The sequence below is a fragment of the Drosophila biarmipes genome, chromosome 3L, assembly GCF_025231255.1.
Source record: "Drosophila biarmipes strain raj3 chromosome 3L, RU_DBia_V1.1, whole genome shotgun sequence".
Lineage (NCBI taxonomy): Eukaryota > Metazoa > Arthropoda > Insecta > Diptera > Drosophilidae > Drosophila > Drosophila biarmipes.
Genome location: NC_066613.1, coordinates 11453505 through 11471757, shown reverse-complemented (window position 1 = coordinate 11471757; position 18253 = coordinate 11453505). Strand labels below are relative to the sequence as shown.

Genomic DNA, 18253 nt, shown 5'->3' with positions numbered 1-18253 from the left:
ACTTTTTCTGGACTTCTTCCGTACTTTGTTAGTTCTCTTTATGGAGTCTAACCTATTGGTTTGCACTCTTTCAGTTTCTTTCTCCTGATTGGTCTCTTCGGGCTTTTCTCCGATCTCTAGAATCCCTTTCACTGAATCCTTGGTGGTGGAAAAATTTCTCTTATTCCTGAAAATTTCATGTAACTTTTCTTGTTTTATATTTTCTTCTGCGGTTTTCTGTAGACCTTTGGGTATATCATTGATAGGATGCTTGGTAGTAAGCTGTTTTGACCGCAACTCCCGAACGTGTAGGACATCTTTATAAGGGGCCTGGATGGGGGGAACATTTGAGTTATTTTTAACACTTGCATTGACTTTTTCTTTTTTTATACTTGTCTGTGCAATTTTCTCTCGGCCTTTAGATATATTATTGAAAGGTTGTTTGGTAGTTAGAGATTTGGATCTTAACATTTTCGTTGACCTATGGTTTTCTTCTTTTAAATTTTCATTCCGCTGATTGCCTCTTTTGAGAAATTTGAGGAACTCTTTCTTGGATGACGATGATTTCGGTTTAGTTTGACGGCCTTTGGAATTCGAAAGCTCATTGGTTCTTTCTCGAAGTTTATCGACATATATTATAGGATAGTTAAGCTTAGATGACTTTGGGGGCGATCTAGCAGTTGATTGAAGATGTTTGCTCTTATTCTCCATGTTTTTAGTTGGGACAGGAAGAATTTTATACACTTCAAACTTAGGAGGTTGCATAGTAAGTGAAACCTCTCGATCTGGACACTTTTCATATTGGGGTTGCCTTTTGGAGTTAACGTGCGTCCTCACAATATCGTAGATGTCATTGTAAATGCTGTCATTTTTGGAATCACGTTTAAATTGGTAGTCATTATTTTTATATTTACATCTGGAACCCTCTTTAAAATGCGGCTGATCTTGACTGGCTTGAAGAATTTGATAGTAGGTATTTTTCTTAGCTGCCTTAGCGTTACAACATAATGCACAGCACCTTTTTTTTGGAATCACACAGGATGCAGTTCCGGCCAAAGGAACTTCCGGAGGCGATCGAACCTTTTTCCTATTACAGACGTCCCTTGTTCGCTGATGGGTCGGCCAAGCAAGAGTGCTTTCATCAAATTTCTGAATGCTGTACAAAACATTCGAGATTGAATTGGAGAGATACTTTGCATTTGGATTTATAGGAATGGAACACTGTAACCTCTCCATAAACAGGCAATTTTGATAATAAAATATGCGTAAAAAGAAATATTTTTTCGTATGTTTCATAAGTTTGTTTACGATTTAGAGCAATCTATTGCAAAAATGAAATTACCTGCATAGGCTTACTAGACATATTTATTTTTAAAGAACCTGTGTATACCTTCTGATACTAACATTTAGGTACTAACTATTCCGTTCAATGGTCCTTTTTCTGTTTTCGATATGTAACATTTACAATTATATTTTTAGTGTTTTCCCATCTAACTAATAGATATACTAACATCTTCTAAACCAGAAATAAACTGAGTCGTGTATTACTCAACATATTTATTAATAAAGTTTCTGGAAAATATTTTGTCTATCGATGAAATGTGGCTCAAAATACAAATAGGAGCAGGTGCTTCTTATAGTAGATATACATTAGATTAATGGTACTTGATGACTAGTATAGACTGTTATTTAACTGCCAACGATTAGCTACATTTATTGGTCCTGTAGTGCCTGTTTAGAAGCGTTTTGGTTTAGTTTGTCATAGGTACTCGATTACGATCATTTGAATACATAATTTATTAAAAATGTTAGGAGCAACTACAAATTTCTCCTGAACAACTTATTATTTACTTTTAATGTCAAACTTGTATTGCATTACATTTATTAAAGTTATAAAGTTTTTATATGCTCGCTGTAGCTATTTTTTTTAAAATATTTTAACGAAAATTTGAAAACTAAAAATATGAAGTGAATTTCTCAAGCTAGTTAAGAATTGCACTTAAATACTTGTGCCAAAGCATAGTTCTTGTGAAATATTATAAAATACGATTAAACTTCTTACGTACTAAATATACTTTATAAAACGCATGGTGGTTCCAAAGCATTAAACTTATTTAGATTTTAATCTATGTTTTCAACGTCATTTTAACCTAATTTAAAGCATATAATATTTTTATTTAATATCGCACAACAGAATCGTTGACGAAATTTTATGGTAAGGGAAGGAAAATGTCTTTAATAGAAAGTTTTTTAGCTTAAGTCATTTTATAAAAATTTAGAACTAGATATAAAATTTGAAGTTGATCCCTCGGGCATTAACTTTGTTAGTTAGATAAGCAATTAAAATGTATGTTTTTATGCCTATATTTGTATATAAAGCGTATGATATTTGGTTTTAGAAATTTAACATTACATTTCTTCCAACACTATCCTTTTTTAAATTTATGTATATTTTGAGTTACTTTTAGTATTATGTCTGGATATAGCTTACAGAAGAGTGCATATTAGATTGTTTTTTTATTACATATCATTTAAATCAAAAGCGTAGAGGAATGGCCATTAAATTTGCTGAGAAATTCGGTGACTGCAGCAGTCTGTTTTTCTTTTTGCAGAGATCTTATATTTTTTGCCTTTAATTATGTTTTAATTTTTGGTAATCTTTTTACGTAAATGTTAACATTTTCTTGCGATTTTTATATATTTTGAATAAATGACTAACAAAAACGAATGTGCTTTAAATGCTTTGAGTGGAGCAAATAAAATCCGTTTTGAAAACTTTATCAAAAAACTCAAACTTATCTCCTTCCTTGATAATTGGGTTCGCTTATGACTTCTTAGGATCAATTACTTTCGACTCGCAGTCCGTGGGATCGATGTCGTGTTCCACAACCAGCGTATTTTTTGAGATCTTGTCGGCCAACAAAGTGACGGGATCAGAAGCGGTTTTGGCAATGGCCGATCTGCCAGTTGAACGCCTCCTTATATTCTCGTCCTGCTGCTCCTTCCTGTGCAGGTCACTCAACCTGAATGCCTCCAGGAATTCATTGAGATCCACTTTACCATCTCCATTGAGGTCCATCATGCGGCACTTCTCCAGCATCTCTGCCTTGGAATAGGCACCTGGCATATGGGCCACCAGCAAATCAATCGCGGTTTCAAACTCATCTAGGGTGATTTCGCCTAGGAAATAAAATACTTATTATGGGGAAAATCAGGAAGATATTTTTTTTGAGCATACCGGAATTATCAGCATCAATGATATTGAAAATGGCCACCAAGCTTGCCTTGTTGGCATATAGAGCGTCCATTACTGACATGCCATCGGCTTCGGCTTCGAGCTAAATTATAAAATAAGTTCATGAAGTCTAATAACTTAGAAGTAAATAATAAACTTCATTTTATTTTTAATTGAAGTATGCATTATTTTTTACTTGAGGTATAAAACTTACTATAACATCCGTGTCCAACAAATCCAGGGTTCTGTTGTAGTTAACCTTCTGGCTATCTGTCCCCGGAGCCAGTTTGTCGCGAAGAAGTCGCCAGGGCAGTCCCAACTTGGTGACCTTCTCCATCACCTTGCACCAGTTCGAGATGGATATGTAACCACTGTCCTTGGGATCATACCTCCTGAACTCGTCCTCCAATTCATCCCGGTGATCACGCATACGCACCGCCAACTCCTTGAGCGCCGAACTTTCCACAATGCCCATTCGCTGTTTGAAAGACAATCGCTTTGTTTGTGAGGCCGCCGATATATACTGAACAAAATGGGGCATCAGCTGGTTGTTCAGGCGGATATAAGCCCCTTTATTGGATCCAATGGCATAGTAGTTCGAGGCCGAAAAAATTGTGATTATCTGTGGATATAAAGAACAGTAACATATGATATTATAAGCTGCTGAGCCTTGACAATTAATTTAGATAGAACACAAATGTCCTTTAATAGACTTGCCAAGCCACAAAAGTCACTCTGTTGGCACATGTCACTTGTCCAAATTAACCTAACAAAATCAATACACTTATGGCCGCTTGTAATAATTATTATTCAACCGCAATATTCCCATTATCCTCTTAATTTACTATGCATGTAAATTGCAAATGCATGGCTGACAGGTCGAAGTAAGTGGTGGGGGCTCTGGCCGGACCGCCCCAATATAATGGCAAGACAATTGTCTTCTCATAGGAGTTTTTCAGTATTATTATATATTTATAAAAGAAATAATTAAGAAACCTGTTGAACCCACCTTGTTGTCGTGCATAAACTCATGACCATTGGGCTTGCATTCGTGGGATCGAATGACATAGCTAAGACGATGTCGCTGGAGGAAGTTGTCAGTCACATCCGGCCCAAACCAAACACCAGCTCCCCTCAGGGTATTTGGAACACAGCCCATTGTGGCCTGCGGATCGCTCCACATAATGTCGAAGATCTGAAAAAACTTGGTTTGAATACATTACCTATAGATAGTATCTTCGCCATTACCTGCTGCCACTCGGTTTTGTCCAGTGGCTCGCCATCCGTCAGTGGAGGCCGCAAGATAGACACATACTGCAAGGGGAGGAAATTAAAATATAAAGGCAATAAAAAAACTTTGGGTGGTATAAATTTACCTTGCCCCTGTCAATACTTTTGATTAGATCTAGGCTTGTGCTATCCGAGAAACCTCCGTGAACGATTAACACTCGGCTATTGAGAACGGAGCCAAGGGGAAGCCAACGGTAGACCTCGTCGATGAAGGCCAAAATACGCTTGTGATTTCGCTGCACACGGGAAAAAATTATTATTAATTAAGTCATCTAATAATTTTAACACATTTACATTTTGGCAAGAGATGAAGTCTTGAACCTTACTTAATATGTAATAATATATATATATATTTTTTTAAGAATACCATTTTTTTTACAAAAAAGTTCATTGATTTTTTTGTCTGTTCATAATATATAATAAAATATCTTCATAAAATTTGCATATTCAGTTTTTTCTGTGTAGTGATGGCTAAGCCTTTTAAAAGCTCTGCTACTTACAGGATACTTGCTTTCCACCTCCCGGATAAATCCATAGCGGGCATTCATGACACTGTCCTCGTGGTTTCCACGGTTGAGGAAAACTGCATTGGGGAAAGCCAAGTAGAGTGAGAGGAGCAACAGAAGGACCTCCAAGCCCCGCTTGCCCCTGTCCACAAAGTCGCCATTGAACACGTAGGGATTGGAAGATGAAGGAAGACCGTTCTGCAAAAGATGGTTCAATAATAGGTACGGGCTTTGAGAAAAGCAATCTCCACCTTATGCAGCACCACAAGAAGATCGTCCAATTTTCCGTGAAGATCCCCACAAACCGTGACTTGCTGGGAAACAGCCGTGGACACCGGGGAAATATTGGGCAGCTGCTTCAGGGATTTGGCAGCCTCGCGTAGGATTAGGGCCACGTATTTTGGATGCAATCGGTTTCCCTAAAAAAACAAAGCATATATACTATATATATATACACATTATTAAAAGTTTTCACTACCCGTTTCTTGCGGAAGACGTCAATCAATAGATCAATATGGTTTTTTCGTATTGGCAACTCGATTTTGGCATTCACAATGTCCCCAAACTCTTCAACGAGGTCATCTTTCTCATCCAGTACGGAAACTGAAGACAAGGATATAATGTTGAGTAATAAATATTATAATATTTTATTTTTCCAAACCCACCATGAGCGGATCCTTGGTACTGATTCTTCCTGCCCGCAGCCTGGGGCATGTGCTTAATGAGGTCATTAAAGAATTTGTATAGCTGTGGAAAAACAGGGGAAATGGAAATAAATTAGCAGAGTGGGTCAACAATGCACTTGCGACAAAGTTTCACAGCTGAGTTGATGGCTATCGACTTTTGAAACTCTACAAATGCACTCGACCGACGTCGTCGAGGGTTCTTTTTGTTCTACGGGTCTCTTAAGCTCTCTGTGGCGCCTTCACCTATATAAAAGTCTTGTACATGTCTTGTACATATGTGGCGCCTTCATCTATATAAAAGTCTTGTACATGTCTTGTACATATGTACCCACCTCAGCCTGGTCCTGTTCGCTGGCGTATTCCAGGTTCTGGAAGATCTGCCAGTTGCAACGCCTCTGCATTTCGCGACGGGCCTGATGCCTGCGATACCATTTCTGGATGAATATTGCCGCTCGAATGGCTGCAAAATATATATACGTGGAGGGATTTTAAGACTTCGCTTCAGGACCAATAAAGTATTTTATGGGGGGTCCAAAAACATCAAGGGCATCCTGCATGGGGCAAGTAGTATGCAACATTCCGAAACCCTTTGTTATGGCCATTAAAGCCACTAGAAATTTTCGGCTGCCAAGTTTTCCCCCTTGACATTTTCGCCTCGGTCGCTTATTACTCACAGTACAGTGCACTTAACGAAATACACACATTTTAATCAGGGAATTTTGATCGGGGCGGGATTCGGGGGGCGGGGACTTGGGGACTCGAAATGATTACTCCCACAAAGTACTTGCCGTTCTCATCCATTTTGATGCAAATTTATTCGTCTGCTATTAACACAATGCTGAAAACGTCAAAGACTGTGGCTGGGAAGGGGCTTTGGGGCTTTTTTGGGCTAACAACTGATTAACATTACGCAGCTATAATTATTTTTTGCCGCTTTAAAGTCTTTACACACTTGTCTCTAGATCTGGTGGCGAAGGTGGACCTCTATTCTTTATCAAATTTATGCAACCCATAAGACGGGGCTTTTGTTAACGTTTCGACATCCGTTGAAAACTGCTTTCCGCTCGCGAAGATTATATAAATCGGATTCACAGAAAAACCAAACTGAAAAGGATTTGACAATCAATATTTAGACTTAAATCACAATAATTCACTACAATCTTTTAAAATCTGAACAAATTATTATTATTATTTTTAATTGTAAACTTATAAAAACGGTTTTAGCCTGTCAACAAATATATGAACTATCCATTAAATGTCCTTTAAATCAATTATCTTCCCATGAGTTAAGTGGAATGCTCGTTAAACTTAAAGGCCATTAGTCATATCAAATTTAAGTTGCAACAAATTATTAGCGTTTACTTGCAACACATTTTATTGAATATTTCAAGCAATTTATTTTAATTAAACGGTTATTAAATTCCACTTTTGATAAACATCAAGTACTAAGTAATTATTCCACTGGCGACGTATTTTGCTTATAAATGTGAATTTGTCGGATAAAAAACTTCAACCACGAGCTGTTGTGTCTGACATTTTACACTTGTCCGTGCACACTTGAAACTAGATAGACGACCGACTGGAACTGGAACCCAAAACTGCTCATTTCGAACGCGATACCCACGGCCTGCATTCCGTTTTCTTTGGCTTAAATGCTCTTTTTCAACTTTTACCACTCACACAATGGGCCAAATAACAGTTTCTGTTGACACTTTCAATTGGGGAAAGCAAAAAGCACGTCCCAATATCCTCATTTACATACAAATATCGTATTCGGAAACACTAGAACAGATTTAATAATTTTTTTGGTGAGTAATATCCTTTGTTTGTCGATTGATATCATAGAAATTCCGCCAAAAGGTTAAAATTATTAATTTATTTATGACAAAAAGAATTCACTTTTAAATGTCTTAGTTTTTTATTGAATTATTTAATTTTCTGGATAGTATGTCATTGATGTCAGTCACATAAGAACTTTGTTTTTAGGCTCCAATATGATTAAAATAAACTAACATCTCAAGGCTAAGTCCCTAAAAATGCTGAAATTCCTGTTTTTCTTGGCAACTTTGTCAAAACACTCCCACTGTGCTTTCCCCAATTACAGTAGCTAAAAACACTGGTCGGGGGTGGTGGTAACCTTTCCCCTTTCCAATTTGCGTCCACGTCCGCGTGCTTGTGGGTTAATTTCTGGCTGCGTGACTGGCTGGGACTTCTATGTGTTCATACATATCGTGTATGTAGGTTTATAGTGGGGTTTCCACTAATAGCCAGCTGTCCAGCCAAGGCGGCTGTTTCTTTCTTTGCTTATGTCGTGTCTCTGGCTTTTTAGGTCCACCTGAACCGTTTGTTTAGCAAATTGGAACAATAAATAAAGGTTAGCGCAAGCGCCGGAACACCACAACAGACACACTTGGCCAGAGCAACTGAGTGTTTCAATAGCCGGGAAAGGGCAAATGCAACTGCAGTACAAGGTCCCCAAAAGTCTTTACTTTGTAGCCGGCTACGAAAACCCAAGTTTTACCACCCAGCGCGAATGTTGAACATAGTAATAAACTTGCGCGCTTAACCCACTTATTATGTATTCCGGCCACATGGTAATCGTAAGTGCTAAAATGTGTCCATGTACGAGTTTAAATTTAGGGAAATTGGCCAACTATTTAAGATATACAATCTTGTGCATGTACCCTAAGGAGGCTAAGTACCCTTTCTGTTATAATAAAGTTAGTATTCAGATGTTTTTTTTTTGTTTTAAAAGTACCTATTGATCATGGGTAGTTTGCCTCTGATTTTTGATAAAATTGATTTGAAACTTGATGTTTTAAGGTTTCTTTTATTTCTACTGTTTGTTTCTATTTCTTGTAGTCTAAGAAATTGAGTTTTCCAATATCGTTACAAAATTAAAAATCGATGACCTAGGCTAGCCGTGTCATCGTAAGCTTTAAGTTTGTAGCCGCAAATAAAACATATTTTTTTTACCATTCTAGGACAGGCCTGGCTGTTATTCGCATTTTTAAAAGGGTAATAAATCCAATGGGGCATATGCCCTGGGGAGCTTTTACTTTCAGAAACCCAGAGGCCATAGTAACTGGATTAGGCTAGTTGCAATCGTTGGTTTCATTGCCCGTTTCGCACAAATCCCCTTTAAATAAACCTGATTATTGTGCACAGAAAAAAACTTGTGGATTGCCTTCCTTATTTTTAAGAACTCGATCCTGAATTTAAAAATCAAAGCATACTTTTTCGGGCAACTAAGCCAGATTTAATTTATGAAAATCTAAATCCAATTAAAATGTTAATTTTTCAGGGATCTTTTAAAAATTAGAATAGATCACTGCATTTTCAATTTCCTTTTTAAGGACAGAAAGGATGTATAAGAAAGATGTAAATTCGATTCAAAGAACTTTAATTTTAGCTTTAAATTTTTTTTATGTTGATATACCTTTAAGAAGTCGATCAATAATTTTAGACATTCTACCTTTTTTAGATTTTAGAGATGTAGATCTGCGTAGTTTCTGATCAAAACTACCAAACTGATAAAGAAGAAAGGCATTTTCCTTTGTGCGCTATATCCCTAAACGATCAGTCAGAATCTTCTTTGCTCCAGGGATTGATGTCAGGATTATCCACGAAGAAAGCGGTACTCACTCTTTTCGGCCCGGGAGGCGCTCATGCCCCGGAGCGGCTTGCGGAAGTGCTTGCACCAACCTCGCCGCTGGAAGAGCTGCAGCAGACTGGAGGCCCTGGTGCTCGTCTGCGCGGCGGATGACTGCGGCTGTCCATTGGGACCCAAAGTCTGCATGCTGGCGCCCACGCGCTCTATTTCCGACGAGCGGCACGAGGAGGCGTCTTCCACGGAGGAGCTGCGCCGCTTCCCGTCATCGTCGGTGCGCAGGCACACGCAGCTGCGTAGCATTCCGGCGGTGGCGATGGCGATGGCGTTGGCGATTTAGTAATCCAAGACGTGACCCCAGTGCCTCCGAGAAGCCACCACCCACCTGCCACCAGTCACCAGTCACCTCACTGGGATCCACACATGGGCTTTGGGTGCGGAGTGCGGGGCCAAGAGGCCGAGAGGTCCGCCTTATGTCACTCGCCTGACAAGGTAATATAATTTGCCCGCCCGGCAGCTCATGGGCCAGCGCCTAGCCTTGTTTGTCCTTCAAATGGCTGTCAGTCGGTGGATGAGGGATGGTTAGCGTCTAGGTTCTCCAGGGCTCTGTGGCAGCAGTCCGCCTGACGCGTCCGACGTTGGCTAGTCGCTCGTCTCCAGCTCTTAATGCAAATTGATTTTATTTTCGCGTAATTTATTCATTTCGCTGTCGCTGATTGCGCCTCTCATATTTCCTTTGTGCAAAATCCGATTCTTGAATGCCAAATGCTAAAGAAAAATACAACGAAAGCGATTTAAATATTTTCGGGATTTGTCTCGGGGGAAACAATAAAAGCAACTGCTGCATTAGCTGCGGTTGAATTATGGAAGCGAATTTAACTGGAAATTAGGAAACTCTGGACATTCATTATTGCTTACTCAACCACGATGACGTGGCAACCAAACACCCCATTATAATTATAGTTTGTTCTGGTTATTACATACTGCCCACTTTGATTGTGGTCAACTTGTTTATGTTAGGGCTACAATTACAAGCAATTTGTGGTTAATGGTAGAGGAATGCCAATTCTAGACATATTTCTTAGATAAATCAAATATGGGACCAAGCCATTTCCGGGTTTTGGTCTGATAAGAAACGATAAAAGGGGATAATAATATGCAAAAAAGTTCAAGCCGCTATTTATCTTTTTAAAATACCATAAGAAACTGTATGTACTATCACTTCGAGCAAGAGCCCAAATAAATGTACCATAACAATATGCAAATTATGGTGCCCCACACAGCCCACAGCGAAACCAAGGAACATAATGCATGCATAGGTGATTACTGGTAAAGGGCAGAAAAACATATGTAAAAGCCTTGCTATTATGTATCGAATCAATTGACTGCTGCAGGCGAAGGATTGCTTTTCTGGTCAGGACTAAAGAGACACACCCCCTTTGTCCAGTATTTATGGTTCCTTTCTACGGGTCTGTGGTTTTGCGGTGCTAGAACCGTTCAACCGATACGCGACCACTATATAGTATAGATGTGATAGTACAGCGTAGAACGGGTTGTGGCCGAGAGCCCGAGGTCCTTTGTCCTTTGTGCCTGTCAGCTCCTATGAAGCCAGAGTTCCCTTGAGTGGCTGCAGACAAACAAACCAATTTTCACCAATTGAGCCATAAAGCCACACGGACAGTCACACTCGCAGACAGCTCCCTCACCGACGGCAGGTCCAGCGAGTGTGAAATTAAAATGCTAACCTGTAGCGGCCCAGGACCAGGGGACCCAGGACCCGTGCGGTGGGGCGAGTCCTAAATATAAAGGCAGCGCAAAAGGTGGTATTGATTAATCGCTGGAAACATAGTGCCAAAAGGAAGAGCCAGAAATTTATTTGCCAGAAAGGCGTTTCACTTGCTACTTTTCCCATATTATTTTCGCCATATTTTCCGGCGAGGCTTTGCAGATGCCTTAATGTTTCTTCCTCAGCTTACGAATGAATATATTTTGGCTGCAGGAAATTACGTTTCACTACATTAAATTTTAGCATCTTAATGCAATTTCTAATGAAAACATGGCCTCAAATGTATTCTTTTACTGTAATTGGCCTTTTAAATACTCTTTAAATTTAAAGTTATACTTTAAAAGTTAGTTCACTTAACAGAATGAAATTAAATATCTTAAGCTACATCTTTTTCTCCTAAAAACGTGCAAGCAAGAGAACCGAATCTCAATAAAGTCGATTTATCTTGTTAAAATATTTTGGGGGCCACAAAATTGTCGTCAAATAATCCGGACAATAATAATAATTATTATAATAGCTTAGCAAAAACTCATTTGTTAGAGATTTCGTGATTCCAATACATACGAGTATATTTGGTTGACAACAGAAGTATTTTGTCATTGATTAACTGGTAATAAAATGATTCCGTCCACAGAAAACTTAAATTTGTGGTTTATTTCTTTTAACTTTAAGGCCATGAATAACAATTTTGTATAGATTGGTTGCCAAGTTCGTAAAATTCTATCATGGTCCCTTTGAACTTTAATACCCATGCAAATTTCAATTATTACATTCTGAAGCCAAAGATTGAGGAACTCGGGTGAACACTTAACCCCCACTGCTCAGAAAGAAATTGGCTCCTCACCAGGTAAACTGCTGGGGAATAAAATACAAAAAAAAAGGACCAATACAACGCAGACGTTGGCCGTGCTTTTTGCACTTTGTCCCAATGGCACTTTTCGCGCGAAAATTTCGTTAGGAAAAAATGTAAATTTAGCGGGAAAACCAGGCGCGAGGCTTTTATCGAAATTTAATTTGTCTAAAGTGAAAATGACTTACAGCTGAAATGGCTTAAATTCTTTAAAGATTTTCGGTCACATTGTTGAACTTTTAAATTGAATATGATAAATACGACATGGCTTGGCTTACATATTTTAATTAGTCTTCACTTGTACAGCTTGCTTAACAACTTTTACAAGTTTAACATAAATCTTTATGCTGATTAGCATTATTCTGCGAATTATTAGACCACATTCAAGAGCCCAACTCCAAGTTTTCCATCAATATGGAAAACTTTTAAATTCAATTTGGGCAAGACTTGCGCAGTCAGAAAATATTTCTCTTCAATAAGATGGCAATTCAACATTCATCTGACTCAGAGAATTAGCCATTTAAGCCAATTAACGCTGTTGGCAACGATGGATAAAAAGTTAAGCTAATTCGGGGAATTCAAAGACCGTTTTTAAAAGACGAATTTTGTTTAAAAAAGCTAAACATGTTTAAAGAATTTATTTTAAATTTGTTAGAGGATTCCAAGAGCCAAACATATTTCACTTGGGTTAGATGTAATACTTAGTTTCTTATAGGTAATAAAATGAACCTTATTTTAAGGAACTTAAATGTCAAAGTATCTGATTCTTTTTGGTAAACACATATGCCATCTTTCTTGTACCAGCAAATATAAGCCAATTAATGTAGTTGGCAGTGACGGAAAGGTTTTAGGCCAAGTTGATCGATTCCCAGAACTGCTAGCCCTCTAGGTGGCCAAGAGCCAACTCTATTTATTTCAATTACCACAGCCTAGTGGCCAATTTCCGGTTTCCGGGCTGCCGGTCGATGTCCGGGTTTCCTGGGTCAAGACAGCAAGATAATGAGATTATCCGCCAGCACATTTGCAGACGGGAATACGTTATTTGTCCATTAATCCCATGGCAAAGAGCGGGCCAACAGAAGTTGGCATTTTCAGACAGAGAACGGACACTGGCCGTAATGGGTCCTGCCAACTCATCGAGTCCTCCCCCTGCCTCGCCACCCATTTTCCAGCATTTTCCCCAAGTGCGTGTGTGGAGCGATCAAAAAATGATTGTTGGCCTGACTCAATTACGATAAATTGCACGTCAGCCTGTGTGACAATCAGCAAATTTGCCCGCATTTCAGTTCCGCAAACAACGCTTAAGGGAGCCCAGCAGCAATTAAGTTAGTATTTACTGAAGATAATGTTTCAAGTCGGAGTCGGTGGCTGCATTAATGTATGGGTAAACAAAGATTTCTTTAATACCCCCTATCGATGGGAGAAGGGCCCTTGTGTTTCGCCTTTGTTTTCTCGACCTCAACTGACAAAAATATCTAATAAATTAAAAAGGTCACTAATGAAATCGTGTTCTAGTGAAGTACTCCCTAAGTTGTGTTAAATTAAATGTAATACAAATGATAACCTACAATCAATAAGAAATGGTTCCACTCAATACACATTAAAAACAGCACACACATTTTCCTTGGTTTTGTGATTATTGTTTGCTTGATAATTTCTTCAGTAATTGAACACCAAAACCACAACAACTTATAAAGCCAAGTAGGTACATAACGAAAGCTAATAATTTTAATATAATATGCTTTGTTCGTTGTGAAAATATACTTAAGATGTATTTTATGGCAACTAAATAGTGAAATTCTGCCCCAAACTTGCTATAAAACTATTGTGTTTGAGAGCTCTGACACCTTTTACTCTACAGGCTGCTCGATAAATTCATTAGGAGCCCTGCTCATTTGCGCTAATTTTGCAGAGTGCCTCAATAATTTGCTTTGCTAAAATAATTGAGCTAATTATCGGGATTCCAAGGTCAGTCGAGAAATTTGTTCACTCAAATTCTGCGACAGGTAATTTAGTTTTCCTACGCTTTTAATTAAGTTGCCGTAGTAAATTTTCTGAAAGACACGTGTCTGGTAACAGGTGTACCAATAGGCTTACAGGCGGGATGCCCAGGACTTACAGGCGGGATGCCCAGGACCTGCCAGGACCTATGGACGCATCACGCGCTGCCCATAAAGGTGCGCCATTCAATTTTGCAGTTTTACTGCCCCAAGTCGCTTTTGGGGAAGCCCATTAACGGGGCGAAGGTTTTAACGACTTTGAAATGATGTCAGCTCGGATGCTGATGTTCGTCATCGTTAAAGGCCGATTTGTTACTTTTATTTATAAACCAAATTGGGAATTAGCGCAGATTGGGCTTCGGCAGCCGACACCTACGGCCATATGGACTAAAATTTCCAGCCAGCTGTGAGAACCATGATTTATTCACCCTTACTACACTCAGAGAAGAGAAAACCCCAAAGTCCATTCAAAATGCTCCTTATTTTCCTCCTTTATTGGGGGTCTGGGTGATTCAACATAAAACCCAGAATGGATAAAAAATTTACCAAAAGAGTATTTTTAAATATGTATAAGCCTGATTGCATCGTTTATGTGGCGATTCGTTGAGTGAGGCTTGGAAAGAAAGCTTTTATTTTCTTTTTATACTTGATGACTGCACAATTTGAGAAGGACGCCAAAGGAAAGGTAAGGTTTGAAGGGCTGTAAAACGAATCTGAACAGGAAAACGTTATGGCTTTCAGGCGATTATGTGAAAATGAACCTCCAGTACTTGGATTTGATGTATAGCACCTGAAGTACTAGTACTTTTATACCAGTGTAGCCGAAAAAAGTGAGCGAACACTGCGGCTTAATTGCCATGGAAAAGTATCCGCATACCGACCCGATGCCTTCGTTTTGGTTAACAAATCAGGCGTGAAAATGACGGCACCTTGCTCCCTGGGGGATGGCGGCTAAGCTGCTTAATTTAATCGATTTTCGTTAGGAGTTTTAAATTTCTTATCTTGTTTGGATAACCGAATGAATGTCTGGGGGCTTTTAATGCGCGCAAAATCCGTCAGATGGTGCTAGCTGGAATTTCCTTCCGACGGCCTCGTAATATCCTGCCTATCATAAGTTTATTCAGCCTAATTGGTATAAAATTCCCTAAATTCGTATTTAATTAAATGGATGTGATTCTGTTCGCCTAATATGTTCTACATTTTTTGTAATCCATCAAGAACTTTAGGTGGCTTGCATCAGTGAATGAAACTTCTGGCAAACTCCTGTTTTTAAACTCTCAGTTTTGTACTTGCTAATCCGAACTTAAACGAATTCCCCAAGGAACTCGGTTAATAGCCTTAAGTTAATTGCTTTTTGGTTTCAGTCCGATTTCCGTGGTCCGACAATGAAACTTTTGCACAATCAACTTAGTTCAAGCCGGCATTGTGGGGAGGATCTCACCGCAACTTTGTGCCGAATTTAAATGACTCGAACTTGGCATTTCGTGTTAGGAAAACAGCAGAAACAAGGCAACTTCAAGGAGCTGCTCTGGCACTGTTTCGGTGACCGTGGAAAATTGGGGATAAGCAAAAGGAAAGCCATAACAAAAAAAATTAAATCGGAAGTGGTGAGAAATTCTGGGGCTGCTGGCGTGTCGCCCCAAGAAAGAAGCCGCCGGGAATTCGTGCGAAAAAGTACAAAAAAAGAACTCAACCGAACTGTGGAAAAAATAAACGAAATCACGAATATAAGTAAGTTAAGTCCCGAGTCCCGAGGAAACAAAGGAGGAGCGTAAGGAAAAGGCTGGAAATCAAATGCCAAACGTCAACGAGATTTGTTGCCTGTGCGGCACATAAAACTCATTCTCACTTTTACAACCTCTCGGAGGTGGGCGGTTGCTAATCTTCCACCGGTCCGCCAGCCCGTTAGTCCGCCAGTCCGCCGTCAATTGGCCCGAATCCGAGTGGGCAGGTTGCCCAAATTATGAGTGCGAGTGTGGAGTGGAACAAGAAATCGGGCACAAGGTAAAGGACCTAATAAATTCCTCCTTCTAGATATAGAAGGGGTGAAGTTTTATCGAAAAAGAAGAACTCAATTTAAAGAAAAAATATAGAGAAATATAATAGAGAAAAAAACGTTCTTTTAGAATTTACAAAATAATTTAAGAAAATTAAAAAAGAAAACATTAAATACTACTTTGGAGCTTTCTAGGTTTATCAGGTTTATTGTCAGGCTTACTTTGTTAAAAAGAATGTGCAATATTAAATTGCTTCGCCGACACACTATAAATCTCGAAACATTTTTTGACACCAAGAGTATTCTTTCAAATTTGTGCCCACTTTAGAAGCCCACCGCTCTTATTTACATTTTTCCCCCGTCTGCTCGGCTAAGTCTTTTGTTATGGCTTTTTTGCTTGTTTGTTTTAAAAACACTGCACTTGTCTGTCCTCATTTTCCCAAAATGTTTGCCACCGCCAAATGGCACAGAGATAGGTCAGAAATATACATACTTATATCTTAACATAATACTTGTCGGGACTTATACATACTGAGCTCGCAGCAAATGGATAAATGGATTGGGCAAATATTGCGTTTCTCATGTGGAATACCAAATACCATGAGTAATTCATATGGCAAACACCTTTGGATCGTAATGGAATCGTTTATCTATTATTAATTGGCTGCAAGTCTTGTTTTTTCGTATTCCGGCTGTCATCACCTTTCCATTTTCTTTTGTTTTTATTTTTCCATTAAAACATTTCTCCTGCTTGGTCTTGTTCCTGGCAGACATGAGTACATATTTTGAAATTCACTTTTACACAGGGAAAAGTACTTTTACGTTGGTACGTTTAATTAATTTCTTTATGGCTATTCTGATTTATGAGAAAAGTACATTCTGAGGACTGAATACTTTTGAATATTGCCAAAACACATCTAAAATAAAACTAAAAACATTATACTATTATTAAAGTGAATAAACGCCTCTTTATTGTTTTGAATTATGAATGTGAATCTTCGCGTCATATAATATTCCACTAAAAAGTGTTAGCTTACTATCATCCTAGAAAAAGGATTTTTTAATTTTACACTATTATTTTAAAAATATATCATTGTGTTTAGCAATTGGTTTCTATTTTTTTAGGTGTACCGATGATAGATGTGCTACTTATATGTGTGGAACGTTTGGGAATGCATGTTCTTTGGCATACAGTATTTTCGAGTGTCTCTCAACCGTCGCGTCGGTCGATTTTAGTTTTTTGATCCCATTTAATGCTGGGAATTCGTTAGTAATCTACGAAACGACGCACTAAATTGAGGAGCGCGAATAAAAAGCCGATACGCTCGGACAGTTTTTGCTGGCACTCAGGATGTGCCGCCGACGCAGCGCATTCAGGACTATTCCGATTCGGCGGCACAAGTGGCCGGAACGCAAAGGCGTGAGCGTAAACAAACACAGAAATTTCATGGGTCCAACGAAAGAGATAAACGCCGACGACCATAAAGGCAGAAGCATACGTATACGCCGCGTATGCCACACAGCCATATAGAAGGCGGCGAAGGCATTAAATGAAGCCACACACAAAAATGCTCGTGGTGACAGATATAACCAGAGGCAACCGCGGGGAAGGGGGTCCAGAAGCAGAGCCAGAACAAAACCAAAAGCATATGCTGCCTTGGATCGGAAATAGCGCGTACTGGGCGGAGAGCATTACGTATACGTACGGGTGAACGGATGTGCGGATGTACGGGTGTGCGCGCTCCGCTGCTCGGGCGACCGTGGCGGGTGGAATACCGTTACAAACTGAACGCAGGCCACCAGCTCGGAAATCCTTTTTGGCCTCTGCCTCAGTCGCTGCCTCAGCCGCCGCCTCAGCCGGCGTCGCCGCCGACCTCTCACTCTCTCCTGCTCTCACCATGTGCCGCCATGCTGCCGAAAGCAAAACAAAGAGCGATGGCCGCATCAGCTGATTGCCCCGTTTCATTGCCATTCCTGTTCGCTTCGCAGCGGAGGCTGCGCGCGGTTCTCTCGCTCTCTCCCACGCATTCCCAGTACACTTAAAAAATAGTTTCCCAACGAAAATAGTTTTTTCTTTTAATAGAAAAGGTCTTCCCGAATTACATTTTTAATATTTATTTACGCTTAAAAATTATATCGTAAAGTAACCAGACAACCATCTCAATGCTTTTAAATTACAATAAACGTTTAGAAAAGAGACCATTAATAGGAATGTAGACAATAACATACGTATATTAATTTTTAAACATTCAGAAAATATTCTATATTTAATTAAATCCTAAACCTTGAGGGTTTAAAAAATATTTATTTATATT

The 18253-nt window shown here is 39.2% G+C and overlaps 2 protein-coding genes across 4 annotated transcripts; both read right to left on the bottom strand.

Annotated features, from left to right (window-relative positions):
• Positions 1-166: 166 nt before the first annotated feature.
• LOC108028353 (uncharacterized) lies at positions 167-1275 on the bottom strand. Its single transcript, XM_044095419.2, has 2 exons — positions 372-1275; positions 167-309 (listed from the first exon to the last, which is right to left on the bottom strand). The coding sequence occupies exons 1-2, from the start codon at positions 1273-1275 to the stop codon at positions 299-301; spliced, it is 915 nt and encodes a 304-aa protein (XP_043951354.1). The 3' UTR covers positions 167-298.
• Positions 1276-1521: 246 nt separating this feature from the next.
• On the bottom strand, positions 1522-17717 carry LOC108028354 (serine/threonine-protein phosphatase rdgC). 3 transcript variants are annotated; one of them, XM_017100111.3, is made up of 13 exons: positions 17645-17717; positions 9342-10074; positions 6029-6156; positions 5676-5757; positions 5489-5613; positions 5262-5429; positions 5005-5208; positions 4591-4740; positions 4463-4528; positions 4224-4409; positions 3429-3836; positions 3218-3317; positions 1522-3159 (listed from the first exon to the last, which is right to left on the bottom strand). In XM_017100111.3, the coding sequence occupies exons 2-13, from the start codon at positions 9607-9609 to the stop codon at positions 2804-2806; spliced, it is 2241 nt and encodes a 746-aa protein (XP_016955600.1). In that variant the 5' UTR covers positions 9610-10074; positions 17645-17717; the 3' UTR covers positions 1522-2803. The 3 variants fall into 3 exon arrangements, with proteins under 3 accessions (XP_016955600.1, XP_043951355.1, XP_050742722.1); XM_044095420.2 differs by lacking the exons at positions 9342-10074; positions 17645-17717 and adding exons at positions 6485-6800; positions 7231-7278; XM_050886765.1 differs by lacking the exons at positions 9342-10074; positions 17645-17717 and adding exons at positions 6485-6800; positions 7143-7272.
• Positions 17718-18253: the final 536 nt, after the last annotated feature.

Bases quoted from the DNA above. Each gene is read 5' to 3' on its own strand.
- LOC108028353 (XM_044095419.2), bottom strand. From the start codon at position 1,275: ATGAAACATACGAAAAAATATTTCTTTTTACGCATATTTTATTATCAA.
- LOC108028354 (XM_017100111.3), bottom strand. From the start codon at position 9,609: ATGCTACGCAGCTGCGTGTGCCTGCGCACCGACGATGACGGGAAGCGG. The intron at 4,741-5,004 runs GTAAGTAGCAGA...TCCCGTGTGCAG, and splicing joins AGGTGGAAAGCAAGTATCCT to CGAAATCACAAGCGTATTTT. The intron at 3,318-3,428 runs GTAAGTTTTATA...TTTATAATTTAG, and splicing joins TGTTGGACACGGATGTTATA to CTCGAAGCCGAAGCCGATGG.